A 14,567-nucleotide genomic window follows, 5' to 3' on the forward strand; every position below is an offset into this window, starting at 1 on the left:
ACAAATTTCCTTCTTCTTAAAGAAATAGAAAATTGAACAAAATAGGAAATTGACAATTTATTTTATTGTTGATTTTCAAAACTAAAGTTTTGATTTATATTAAATTTTAATGGATTACCAAAAGCTACAAGTTTACTTCTTAGAAACTATATTTTTGACGAATTAATTAAAATTAAACAATTAATTAGTACGAATTGTTGAATCCCTTAGGTCTCGAAAGATGGAAGAAGTACGTAGAGGTTGGAAACCATTTCGAAGAGCAGCTTCCCAAACCCTGGGAGAATTAAGGATTGAATTGTCGAGACCGCACTCGTGTTCCTCCCACCCTTCTAGCGAGTGTACTATCCCACCAACTCTCCATGCACTCATCACTCTCCTCCCCAGCCAATTCTATATATAGACACAAATGTGTTATTTAATTAAACACTTAGACACGATACGAAAATGTTCTGTTTCTGTTTGAAATTTACGTTTAGAGACTATTTTACTGAACTGAGAATGTTTATGTACCTCACAAGAATCAATGTTTTGGGCAGAGTGAGGGATGATCATAGCCGGAGTAGTATGGTAAACGCAGTCTTTTCGTAGTTTGTCAGGAGGAAATTGAGAGAAAGGAAGAAACATAGTTCCTTCTTTTGCCATCTTCTGCTCTTTTGTGCTTACTCCATCTCCCACCAACCAAATCTACATCATACGTTACATATTTTTGTTATGTAATCTTGAATATGTCACAAATAATTTAATGTCATTTTGTAATTTACGCATACCATTGGATTGTAATTGGTTGTGAGCACCAGATTTTCCTTACAACTATCGTCCAAGAATTCGGCGAGCATGGAATGCTCTTCCTTGCGTAACACCATCACCTATTTAATACATTTGAGTATGAAAACCGCTCAGAATTTTCTCTAAAATATGAATCATAATTTATTAGAATACTTTCAAAACTGTAAATATCTTAGGCAATTTCAAACACAATCCTAAGTAGGCCACGTGACATTGTTTACGTCTCAAAAGGCACCTATTAAACTATCAAAGGATTAATTAGATAGTGGCATATTGGCATAGCGTTTATATATGGATACTCCATTGACTTTATCTACGCTCGATCCTATTCTCACGCGAAATTAATTATAGAATAAAGTCAAATCTTTTCATTTCTTCAGTCCAAAATCCAAAACATTTTTTGTTCAAAGGGCCCATCCAAGATTCCAAATTTAAACCTTTGTTCAATCTTTTCATTTAATAAAAAGTTATGGGGTGTACCTTGATAGCATTTTGGCAAAGAGAAAAGACAATGGCACGAGCAACTTTTGTGACTTGGCCTCTAAAGAGAACCTCTCTGGTCCGAACAGGAATGCTATGAAGCACCACCTCAGCTGCAAGACTGCTTCCGTCCACAATCCTTATCTTTAGCTTTGGATGCTTCCTTACGTACATTTCTCCATACCCATTTAATTCTTCTCCCTGAGTATATCAATAATTATATAGGTTTTATTATATAGAGCTGATGATAAAACTTGTAAACATAAGAATAACCAATATAATTAATGTATTAATAATTGCATGCCTGGTTCATTAGCCCCAAACTCATTACTTTCACACCCTTTTTCTCCGCTTCAAGAATAGCCGACTCTATCATTTTGTTGATACATTCTTTCTGCTCCGGTGACATGTACTGTTGATTGGCAAATATAAATTATTAATGACAAATGTTAAATTATTTGATGTTTAAAGATTAGAGAAAGAGAAGAGATACATGAGAGGGGAACTTGGGAAGAAGGTGGGTGTGAAGTGTGAGATCACGGAACCGGTTTCTCTCGAAGACAAAGGTTCGAGAAGAGAAGGAAGTGAGGATGAAGGAGAGGATAAGAGTGAAGGGCTTCATGAGGAATAGGTAAAACCGGGAAGAGAGCGGGTGCGAGGAGAGGGAAGCAAAACCGAGACGAAGATGGTAAATAGAGTCGACTGATGTTAGATGGGTCAGATGAATCGCGTCAGGCTTTTCTTCTTCTTTCTCCAACGATGTTTCGTACAATGAGTCACTGCACTCGTCAGTAGTCCCATACATGTAGTCGTACATTGGCATGAATAGAGAGTAGTTCGTCCGGAATTGCGTATGGTGGAGCGAGTGAAACCTACAAATATTTTAGTCACAGTGCTTTTATGTTTGGTAACCAAAACTTCTAATGTTTTCAACTTTTCATTAAAATTCATTTGTAGACTGTAAACGCAAAAGTCAAACGCTTGTTTGCGATTACAATTTACAAAACTATATATTTCGAACATTACTTTTAAAAATGTGAAAATAGTATTACCACACAGAAATGTAACGCGTTCACAAGAATCGTGCATGGTAATAGTTAATTTACTATTCTAGTGGATTTAAGTACTTACGAGGGAGTGTAGCAGAGGAACTTGAGAGGAGGTAAAAGAGAAAAGAGAAATCTCGGAATGAGCTCGAAGTTGCAGTGACCCATATTGTTCATAAAATCAATGTAAGTTATGTATAAGAAAATGGAGACGACCGAGGCCGTCCCACACAACAAAGTCGTTACTAGAGGTAGTCCCAAGATTAACGTATATCCGATGTGCTCTGCAAATGGATGTACCACCGCTGCAATCAAGGCCCATGGTTTAGAATTTGTCGCACACATTAATTAAAATATGTAAGATAGTGGACATAATTTTTCTCGAAATGTTATGTACGTACAAGTGATCGGCTCGGTGACAATGGAGGAATGGTGATGAGAATGGTAGCGAGAGTAGAGGAAGTGGTGGTGAAGGGCTCGGTGAAACCAGTAGTAGATGAACTCCACCGGGCCAGCATGGAGAAGAGCGACTAAGATCAATCCATCGGTTCGCCAGAAGGGAAGGGTATCGGTCCCTAAGACGTACACTTTGGTTAAGTAAACAATGAGGGAGTTGAAGATGATCTGATCGTCCCAGGATCGTTCTCGGTCGACTTGGTCAAACTCTATGGACTTGTTCAAGATCCGCTTGGTTCCTTTTGCAGTTTGGTACCGGGACAAACTTATCCATACTTGGCTATGAACAATCCTCCACACCGTCATGGCCACTACCAAAAGTTTCTCGTAATTTCTCATGGTTGCATATGAGTAGATGCTGTCGATAACCAGCGGGGCTAACAGCAAGTACTGCAATATATATATCCAAATTGTATACAAACATTATGACTAATGAGTGATATAAGAAAAGGTTTATAAATGGATGTATTTGCAGATATTATAAAGCAAAAGAGGCAATGAAAGAGACCTTAAAGCTTCCAAGAGGTGCCCATGGCCAGTCCGTGAGAAAACCTGGTCTCGACGCCATTTTTCTTCCGCACAATGATGGATGACTACTCGGTCACGTCCTTCCAACTCCTTGTGTGTGCGAATGTTACTATATATATACAAATACATGCGTAGTTAGAATAGAGGACATCACATTATCATGTGAGGCACATGAGACTTCCTTTTTCCGAAAGTCTAAAAGATTCTAAACCCAATATTTAAGTTTAACAGATAAGAGATCCCGTTTGATTGGTGAGGACTTAGTCCTGATCATTCTTCATTAAATTTCTTGAATCGACACGCTTCCCAAATACTAAGCTATTCATTTGACTATATAAATTTGGGATATTCCAATTTTCCTTACTGTTTTCATTTTCTTTTCATTACTTGGTTCCTTCTTGGAAATTGTTCAAGAGTACCTAAAAGTACACAACAAATAATGCATTATGGAGTTAATTATGACAAAAGAAAAGAAGAATTAACAACCAAACATTGACTGAGCCAACTGGGTTAATTAAGCACTATCCTTGAACCCTGATCACTTCAAAACTGAAAAATCCACTGCTGTGGCACTAATCTACTTTAGTAATCATTCAATTATGATAAACTTCTATTTGTAGATACTAAATGATCAATAAGCATATGTGACTCTGTTGTACCGTAATCGTATTACTCGTTCATATGTTATCATGTGGCCATTATATTCTTAAGACAGTAGCTTCAACATATGCTGAAGTATATATACATGGTCTCATATCTCATCCAAATAGTCTCTACATATCAAAATGCAAAACACACAAAAAAGGTTCAAAATATTCAAAACATCACTATCGACGTAAATAGCATAACATATAACTTCAAAACATCCCAGTCATCTCCCTCCCGAAAGTTGAGAATCAGCAATGGAAGATCCACCGGTAAAACCTTTAAAGACGGAGGAGGAATACGACATTCCTAACTCACTAAACCCGTCATGAACCCCAAACATCATCCCAGTCCCGGACAAGTCCAACGGAGACAAATCCGGTAACTTTGCATCTCCTCTTAGATAATGTAACACTTGTCTCATACTTGGTCTAGCCCGTGGGTCGGAGTGAGAACACAAGAGACCTAGCTTCAGAACCATTTCAACCTCTTTCTCGTCATATTCTGAACCCATATTCGGATCTTTAGCAGCCAAGATGTTCCCCTTGTTCCATAACCCGAAAACCCAATCCACTAGCAAGAACGTCTCATCGGTCTCATGCTGCATCTCAATAGGACGTCTACCGCACGTGACTTCTAGTAAGAACGCCCCAAACGCGAAAACATCTGTAGCGGTCGTGGCACGTCCTGTCCGAGTGTGTTCAGGAGCTAAATATCCCAATGTTCCAACAACATGCGTGGTCTGAGGATCCGACCCGTGATCATACAACCTAGCCAAGCCGAAATCCCCAAGTCTCCCATTGAGCTCTCCATCTAACAAGACGTTGCTGGCTTTGACGTCACGGTGAATCACCACTTGTTCCCATTCCTCATGGAGATAGAATAAGCCAGAGGCAACGCCTAGTATAACCTTAATCCTCTGTTTCCAGTTAAGCGTTACCTCAGGAGTGTTGTACAAGTACTTGTCTAAGCTTCCATTAGGCATGAAGTCATACACAAGAAGAAGCTCACCTCTCCTACGACAATAACCCAACAAAGGAACTAAATTCCGATGACTCATCCGACCAATACTCACGATCTCAGCCACAAACTCTTTCATCCCTTGTCGAGACTCATGCGAGACTCTTTTAACAGCAATCTCCAGCTTCGTACCTGGCATCACACCTTTGTAAACACTCCCAAACCCACCAGATCCAAGAAGATCCTTCTCCTTAAACCCTTTAGTCGCGTAGTACAGATCCTTAAACCTGAACCTGTTCTTCCCAAACTCTTTTTCCCAATCCTCGAGCTCCTCCGCAAACTTCCTCCTCCTCCTCACGATGTAAATAACGAGGAAGATGAACGAGAAGATCAAAAACAGAGAAATCAACGGCATCCCGATCTTGTAAAAGTCTGAGATCTTCTTGGGCAAGAACCGAGGAAGCTTGGGAAGTCTTGATAAAGCCAAAGGTGGAGCCTTTTCGTTCAACCCGAAACTCCAGCCGAGAACATAATGTTCAGACAGAACAGAACCTGTCGCAGAGGAGAAACCCACATACATATCTTGAAGAAGAACAGAGGAAAGATCTCTAACAGCCGAAACAAGCGGCTTTAGAGGTTTATCCTCGTTGAACGGAGCCATCGTCACATCGATTTTATTACTACGACCATCGTAGTCAACCCAAACCTGCATCGGCTTACGACTGATCAAACTCAGGTTCTTGAATTGGTTTTTTTCATCCCACCACCCAGCGTAAGCACTATTCACAGAGGTCAAACTATTGATATCGATTCCGACATGGTTATCGTCAGTATCATTGAACTCTGTACTCCGGATCGTGTCCAATTCCACAGCAAAGACATGGTTAGTGTCATTACCGTTGTTTCCTATGTTGAAAAGACCCAAGTATTGGCTTGGCGTTGCGTCAGGGAGACCTGGTTTCGGAGCGACGACGAAAGCGATGCCGTGGCCGCTGAGTATGTTGATCTGAGGGTTGATAGCGAAGACGAAGGTGGTGGAGAAGGAAGAAACGGTGCCGTTTTGAGAATCTTTGAACCGGATTGGTTTGGTATAGAAAGCGTGACCGGTTTTTTGAACGGTTGTGTTGGTTAGCTTCAAGAGACCGTTTGGTGTGATGGTGGTGATCCCTTGGATTGATATGTCCTTCTGTTGATTAAAGCCGTTGTTGTATATGAAATTGAGAGTCTGTGAAGAAGATTTTAGGGATTGTGAAAGCAAAGTGAACAAGAAGATGGTGAAGAGCTTCAAGAACATGGCTACTACTACTAACTCTCTTCTTGTTTGCTTCTCTGTGTTTTTTTTAGAAAGAAGAAGAAAGAGAGAGACAAATTATTTATGGTGAGGAAGAGAGTGGAAAAGTCGTCAAATCTTTTTATTTACATTTTTTTTTAATTCTTTTTCTTAATTTGTTTCTAGAGAAGAGAAAAAACAAAAAGAAACGAAATAATTGTTTTTGATTATTTTCCTTTGGTGGGGGGGGGGGGGGGGGATTGAGAAAATTTGATCAAGGTTAGGTGATATGTGTTCCAACTTCCAAGATTAATTTTGCTTAATTTAACTCCCTCTCTCTCTTTGTGTGTGTTTTAAAATAATCCATTTTATATACTCCAATACCAATAATTAAATCTATCATTCTATCATGATCATTATGTTTGTAACCATAAAAAAAAGATGTACTAGTAGCATTTTACTCCCTCTAGTTTCTTTTACTTGTCATTCTAGACTAAAAATTTTGTTTTCCAATACTTGTCGTTTTAGGTTTCCAATGCATATGTTTGACAAAAATACAAATTTTATCCCAATTATTTTAATGATTTGACCAATAAAAAAATTAGAAAATATATTAAAGAAAGGATATAATAGAACATTGATCTAGTTTTTTAATTTGTGTGCAAAGCTCTAGAACGACAAGTAAAAAAAACGGGAGGGAGTATCAACTAGTAGCATTTATGGGTAATGATGGAAGATTCGACGGTAGCGATAACAGTGACTGGTTTTATTTATTTGAGATAGTAAACCATATGAAGTCATTACTTAAAAGGAAAATTGATTATGATTTATAATCATTATGAATTAATTATGCTCATGGAATTTTGATATTTTAACCAGAAATCTCCTAGTATAAGACTGACTGAATGACATCAGAAACCACATCATCATACGCTGTCACGTATCCAAGGGAAGGAGTATTTCGAGTAATTAGTGCTAATTAAAAAATTATTGATTTGACTTTATGCTATACTGCTGCCTCTATGATATTTTCTTTTTTTAGAGACACAGACTTACAGTCGTCTAATAAGTCACAGACCCACGGTCGTCTAATAAGCCAAATAAATACAACGAGTTTCAAACCTTTCCTGAAGTTTTATTGTGAAAAAGATATTGCAAGACACGTACTACCAATCAAATGTGAGAATCTAATTTGGGCATATTTGTGGACACAAACAGCTTTGATGGTTCTCAAAGTTCCACTTCCTGCCCGCCGCTGACATAGCTCCCTTAGTTTCTTACATATGTTTAGTATTCGTCTAGATGAAAAGTGAAATGTATGACACTTTTTCAAACTCAAGTTAATTTGTAATCATATTCCCTTTTAAAATTCCCAACCTTTATTATATACCAGCGTTGTTTACAAGAATGATGATACCATGTAATTTAATAGTGTAGGGTACTGCATTTTACTTTCATGTGTTTTATTTTGAATAATGAATGAGGTAGATGGTGGGCTGATACTGGAAATGACCTTAATGACAAATTTGGACCCCATGTGGCAAATGCACAAACTGGTCAAAAGTTTTAGACTCCAAAGAGGTCCACACTAGTAATCTTGGAAGTTTCTGACTGACTGGATAATCTTTGATTCTTGAAGTCAACCATGTGAATATTCTCTTCTGATCTACTTGAGTTTTTGCGTTATATTGTCACTGTCCGTATGCTAACAAAGTCTTCTCTCCTTGCTTTTCTTGTGGTTCGGGAAGAAGAGTTTGCCACCGACGTGTGGTGCAGTACCATAGAGATGAGATCTAAAGGATACGTTGAAACCAGAGCCGGCCAAGAGGCCAAGCAAGCCAAGCATTGGCTTGCGGCCGATAATAATAAAAGAAATATTTCGGCCATTTTCTACAAAAGTTTTCTTTAGGCCAGTGGTTTAGGAATATTGTTTTTGGCACCACTGTTCAGGTTTGACCTCTTCGAGCTGCAATTTTTTTTTTTTTTTTTTTTTTTGGGCTTGTAGCCCTAAAAAGTTCAGCGCCGGCTCTGGTTGAAACTATATATTTATATAACTTCTGATCGAGTAGTATTCCGTTTACACTTACTTTTGGGTTTTTTTTCTAATTCGACCCAAATGTCAAACAGTTCTCTGTACAATTTATTTTTGGCTATATATTGAAATTATCTGTCACAAAAACAAATTGTTCCCTATAATGTATAAGATATCATCTAGTCCCCCAAGATCAATTTTTGTTTGTTATATATTGAACTTATCTCCTCAACCTCAATTTCAAGAGCCCTCTCTGGCTCTGCCTAATACTAATTATAATTATCTGTTACAAAAACAAATTTTTGTTTCCTATTATATATAAGAGATCATCTAGTCCCCCAGACCTTTTTTTTTTTTGCTTGTGGCTAAAACCAGCTCTAGCTATATATTTTTGAAGGAAAACATGTGTAACATGAGTTAATAAAACTATAATTATATTTGATATGATAAAAAAATGTAACAATCTGTATAATTTTGACTTTAGCCAAAGTTTATGATTTTAAGTTAGTTGATACTTACATAAACGAACGAATGAGAAAATTGTTGCTCAACTCCTCTTGATATGAGACTATATATATAGTCTCTGAAGATAAAACCGAGCCGATCAATCTGTCGAATTTTGAAACCTTCCATTCATTTTTCGTTCGGATGCTTTGTCGGAAGAGACACACTTTCGAAAGGATTAAAATGCCGTATCTTGACATGGATCACGTTTTTCGAGTCTCCTTCACTGTTGACAATTTCACAGAACTGTCTACGTGGTGCCTGTGACCCCAATCAAATGTAAAAAGATCATCTATATTTTTAACTACAAATCAAACACACCAAAATTAAAAGCACAATGTATATAACTAAATATAAATCAAGATACTATTCTCAAACGATGTACCTAAGAATAACTCATGAATTTATACTATAAGGTTGGTCACTAAATTGGTGTAGACAGACGTGAAGATTTTAGGTGTCCGTATAATTTTACTTACCATTTTCCATAGATTAGGCCTCCATGTGGTAGCCGAAACGTCGATGAACTCAACCGAGTTGGCGCGAGAATAATGCGGCGAATCACATTGCGCCTCGCCCACGTCAACATGTTTTCGATACGTCGTAAGAGTCTGCCCTGACCCTATCTCATAAACCCGGTCCAAGAAATAAACAATGGGTCTCTCGCACGGATCTCCGCTGATGGGTCGGGTATCAAACGAGAAAGGCTCCAAGCTCGATGTCCGCCACGACTTGAACGTAAGAAACGGCGTCTCAAGCTCCTTACCCGTGACCAAAGACGGATAAATCTGAATGGTGTAGCCCCATGAAACCGAGACAGACCAGTTCCGGCTCGGGTCATGGCAGAAGCTGTGCTGGATGATCCGGCTTGGATCCGTCTTGTATGCTGACATGAGTCTTCTTAGGGCGTCGATTTGGTTCGTCGCTGGAAATATTGAGTCAACATAGTCGAGGTGGTGGAGCGTAATCAGAGGAGCCACCGGATGGGCAGCTAGTAAACCGTACGGGTTTCCACGTATGTCCACCTGGATTTTACCATTCAAAGAAAATTCATTAAATTCTGATCTTATGGTTCCAAAAATTAAGAACGTAACTTAAATATAGTTTTAACAAAAAAAAAAAAAAAAAAAAAAAAAAAAAAACTTACATATAGTTGCACCAATATCAATATGCCACGAGACTAAAATTTGAAATTTTACTAACATTCCATCCGAATTTTAAGAAACGTACGAGTCCTAAAAATTATAACTTAATGAATTTTTACCAGTTACCAAAGATTTTATAATTAAAGGAAGAAAATAGTATTGTTGATTTTAATTAGGATAAATTTACGTTGAAAAAAAAACGGACACCAATATCTGAGCAGTGAAGCTTTAAAATTTTTACACGATTTGAAATTTAAAACTGAATTTTCAAATAATGGAAATTCAATATTCCACCGGAATCTTATTTTTAAAGCTAAAAATAATATACTTCTAAATAAGTAAAATTTCCATTAATGACAAAAACAAAAAGGGGAAAATTTGAATATACCTGATGGAAACCTAGTTCCTTGGTAAGGGGAACTCCAATCTCGCTTAGACAAGCTTCAATCTTTTGATCAGATCCATATAACGATGCGTAACGGTCAATACAACCATCGAGTATCTTTACAAGCTCGACGGCTAATGGGTAACTAATCGCCATACCTCCGCCACCGTAAGCCATGGCGTATGAGTGAACGATGTCTTGTTCAACACTCTCCGAGTTTCCTCCGATGTAATACATTTGATTATGATCATACTTATTTAGAACCGTTATAAGATTGTCCACAAAGAAAACGGTGTCGTCGTCACCCATCACGAACCATCTCACGTTCGTTAACCCTAACGCAAAAGTCTCTTTGATGATTCTCGCCATTCGTATAGCTGATCTTGAACCATACCTAATGAAAAAAAATTGAAAATCGAATGAATAAATCATAGGTTTTGGTATTGTCACAATATATTTGATTTGTGATTAAAACATTGGAAACTAGGGTTTTGAAGTTTTGGAGAAAAATGATTGGTCTTGTGAGAATTTATCGTTGATCTAAATAAATTGGTTAAAATAATTATTTTATGAAGTAGAAACAGTTTATACCAGCAAGTGTAGTTGAAGCGGGAGGTATCCGCCGAGACTTGGTACGGTGGAGAAGTTGGGAGCCACGTCATATTAAGAGGCGGTTCCTCGTCAAGCCATACGAAGCCGCGGGTGACGTTGGGACGCCACCACAGTTCGGAGTAACGGCTGCGATCTCCCCACGTTTGAATGGAGCCACCAATCCCGAACACTATGTGGGAGACATCGGTGGCCTCCGAGGACTGATTCTTCCGGAGGATGGTCGAGGAAGAGGCTGAGGAGTTTGAAGTGGAGTTTACATTGTAAGGACCTAAGCGACGGTGGCCGAGGATGCGGTGGCAATCGGAGCAATCGGAGAAGATGATGTAGAAGAAGATCAGAGCAACGGAGATGAAGATGCATATGGTAAAGAAGAACTTGGAGACGAGGGAGAGAACATGGCTAGGTTTTACAGTCGTCGTCGGAAATAGCGACGGCGGTTTGTAGCGGAGCTTAAACGGATCGAAGATGGCCATTTTTTTTTTTACGTTTATAATATGTGGGATGGGGTTTTAATTTGTATCTATCTATACAAAATAAATGACGACTGTATGAAACTCTTTTGTGGTAGGCACGACTGTATGAAATTATGAATAAGGGGGTTTAGTGGAAATAAAATTTGCATTTATTTATTGCGATACAAATTGAGAAAGTCTATGTTCATCGAATATTCCTACACCTTTATTTTCGTTAATGAAATATATGATTTCGACAAAACAAATCTTTTAGTTACGACGCAATCATCAACATTGTCTTTTTGAATTCAAAACATGTAGCTTCTATAAAAGATATTAATAGTCAACTTTTAAGCATATCAGATAGTCAGATATTGTATATGTATGCTAAAAATAATATTGATGGAACCTTAAGCTGTTGAACATCTATCCTATTGGGCCAAGCATGGTTGAGTATTTTTCTTCTTCGTTTAAATTAAAAAAAAAAGGAGGCAAGAGTAACCCAATAGTTTTGTTACAAAAGGTTATGAGGAATTAAATTGAAAAGCCCAAAAATCTTAATAATTATGAGGAACAACTCGAATCAAAGGTTTTACACTCTTGACTAAAAAAATGTAGTTATTGGGTTAACTATGTTACACACACTCACACCAACAACCCATGAACCATACTACTGTAGCTTTGTTCATGGTTTTGTGTGTGCTGTGTTAACTGAGTGAATAATGTTAGTTATGTAAAATTGTAATAAAATAAGAACGAAAACACACAAAATTATGATAAAATTAATTAGAGCATTAATTAAATAGTAGATATTTACAATGTTCATGTATATATATTCGTAATAAAAGGCCTTGGTAGTATTTGTTTTACAAACAGCATGCAACTACACGGAAGATTATACTGGTCAATCGAATTCGTATTAGAAAACGCATAGGGAAAGAATGATTACGCCGGTTAATAGTAATACAATGTATAATCAAATACTAATGTCAAAGTTTCATGCATATACATTTAATTTAAAAATTAAAACTCAAATTTTACAAAAGATATAAGAGAGAGAATTTAATGATATATAATTGTGAGTGAGACTTCCATGAGAGTATATAATTATGTAATGATGAATCAGAATGAGAGTTGTATGTTATATAATTACATTATCTCACTCGTGGACAACTACTGTTCTTTATAATTGAGAATAAAATAAAAGTAAAACCAGATTGGTAAAGCGGACCAACCAAGAATTTTTGGTCTTTTCTTGTTGTCAGGATCCTCTGTAGAACTTTCGCTTACATACGCACAAATGTATTATATTTTCAGTTATTATTTCGAAGTCTAGTTGTTAATTGGGAATAGACATTTGGCGATTGGGTTTGCGACGACAACAAGTTTTGTTGCAAGTTTTATTCATAAAATACCTTTTTCCAAAAACTTTTTTTACTTCACGAAATGAATTACAAAACCAATTTACCTTAGAAAATAGAGAAAATAGAATAATAATGCAAGGTTGAACCATGTGAAATCTCAAATCATCTGATTTTCAAGATTTAACCTTACGAAATGATTAAGGTTTGATTTCATAAGCATTTGTAAACAAAAGTAAAACCCTAAATCATTGATCTATCTTTAAATGTATGTTTACCTTGATGTTAGTTTTAGGCTTGGGCATAAAATCCGAATCCGAAAATTCGAACCGTATCCGAACCGAAATAAGCGGATTAAAACCGAACCGATATTAAAGAAATAACCGATCGGTTCTTAGCTTTCATTATTTTGGATATCGGATATTATCCGATCCGAACCGATATCCAATAGATATCTGAATATAACCGAACATATAAGAAATAGTTTGATATTCCGATAGATATACCTCATATCCTTTATATATTTGTATGGTTCCATGAGAACTTTGTCATTTACTTAATTTCTATCATTTGTTTTGTTTTAATACTCTATTAGTATGGTTATTTGGGTACAATAAGATTAAAAAATATTAGAATAAAAACATTGTCCAATAACTTTTGATTTAATTTTGGTTATCGACAATCATATCTGAACCGATCCGAAATCCGAATTATCCGAACTGAAACCGATTCAAAATTTATAAATACCCGAATGGATGTTAGAGTCAATATCCAAAAATCCAAAATCCGAAAAATCCGAACCGAATCCGATCCGATATCCAAACGCCCAGACCTAATTAGTTTCACGTGCCACGACTTTGGGTTCGACCATGTGGAACATATTTCATAATAAATATATAAATAAGATATACTCTAAATATTTTAGAGATTAAATAATTGGAAATAATTGATGATCGTATTTTATTTTTCTCCAGCAAATTCTTAGAGTATTATGGATTCTATATTATTATTTAAGAATCGTCCAAACTTCCGTGACACTTAATTCTTAGAATCCAAACAAAAATTATCTTCATATATTGTGCATATATATTGATAAAATATTGAAGCATGAGAGTTATAGAGAATGAGATTGATCATTCCCATGTGGAAGCTCTGCCCCTATTCGAAGACTTCACTTCCACCTATGCACTGATATATTCGGAGAAGACCACCTAATTAGTCTAAAATGCGTATCTAACTAATACCCAAACCCTAGGTAAAACAAGAATTAGTTGATAGCTTTGAAGTTACGCTAATTGGTTGTATAACTTATTTAAATGACTCGTACAAATGTCAAAGTCAGTGGGTGCTAGTATACCGTTTTGATTAGTAACGATATATTTCCCAAATATCAATGGCTACCATCGCTACTAATAAAAACGACAACAACGACAAACATGATCACTAATGTGAAATGTACAAAATTATAGACTTTCGAAATATATTGCGAAACCAATATTGCAATAAGAAGTATTAGAGGTAATTTTAACTAATAGTCACTAATGTGATCATAATAAATCATTCAAACTTTGTTTGAAATAAGGCTTTGATATCATGTCCAAGCTAACTAGCTCGCACAAGTTTTCTATGACTTCACTGTAAGTCTGTAACATTTCTTTGAATCTCATAACATATATAATTTCATATATATTCTATATGTTCATTTACATAATTATGAGGTAAGATCATTTACATAGTTAAGAGATTCATGTATATCTCTTGTCTCATATATATACCACTAGAAAATGTGAACTAGCTAGTAACGGCCAACATCGTTAAATCAAATCAACCCATCAAGACACTATTTAATTTTCTTTCCTTAGACTTCTAGTAAAAACTCACTATTAGATTGCGAAAAAAAAAAAA

At 36.5% G+C, this 14,567-nt stretch overlaps 2 protein-coding genes and 1 pseudogene across 3 annotated transcripts; all 3 read right to left on the bottom strand.

Moving 5' to 3' along the window:
* Positions 1–42: 42 nt before the first annotated feature.
* Positions 43–3,384, bottom strand: LOC104782202 (protein CER1-like 2). The gene is made up of 9 exons (XM_087510948.1): positions 3,277–3,384; positions 2,714–3,158; positions 2,398–2,617; positions 1,760–2,138; positions 1,571–1,678; positions 1,267–1,467; positions 768–866; positions 511–684; positions 43–390 (listed from the first exon to the last, which is right to left on the bottom strand). The coding sequence occupies exons 1-9, from the start codon at positions 3,334–3,336 to the stop codon at positions 181–183; spliced, it is 1,896 nt and encodes a 631-aa protein (XP_087367074.1). The 5' UTR covers positions 3,337–3,384; the 3' UTR covers positions 43–180.
* A 594-nt stretch (positions 3,385–3,978) lies between these two features.
* LOC104784244 (L-type lectin-domain containing receptor kinase IV.1 pseudogene) lies at positions 3,979–6,338 on the bottom strand (annotated as a pseudogene). Its single transcript, XR_015597230.1, has one exon. The product of XR_015597230.1 is annotated as an L-type lectin-domain containing receptor kinase IV.1 pseudogene (transcript).
* A 2,282-nt stretch (positions 6,339–8,620) lies between these two features.
* LOC104782203 (uncharacterized) lies at positions 8,621–11,396 on the bottom strand. Its single transcript, XM_010507068.2, has 4 exons — positions 10,829–11,396; positions 10,241–10,631; positions 9,187–9,732; positions 8,621–8,968 (listed from the first exon to the last, which is right to left on the bottom strand). The coding sequence occupies exons 1-4, from the start codon at positions 11,320–11,322 to the stop codon at positions 8,837–8,839; spliced, it is 1,563 nt and encodes a 520-aa protein (XP_010505370.2). The 5' UTR covers positions 11,323–11,396; the 3' UTR covers positions 8,621–8,836.
* Positions 11,397–14,567: the final 3,171 nt, after the last annotated feature.

This window comes from Camelina sativa, chromosome 4, assembly GCF_030686135.1.
Source record: "Camelina sativa cultivar CO46 ecotype springtype chromosome 4, ASM3068613v1".
NCBI lineage: Eukaryota > Viridiplantae > Streptophyta > Magnoliopsida > Brassicales > Brassicaceae > Camelina > Camelina sativa.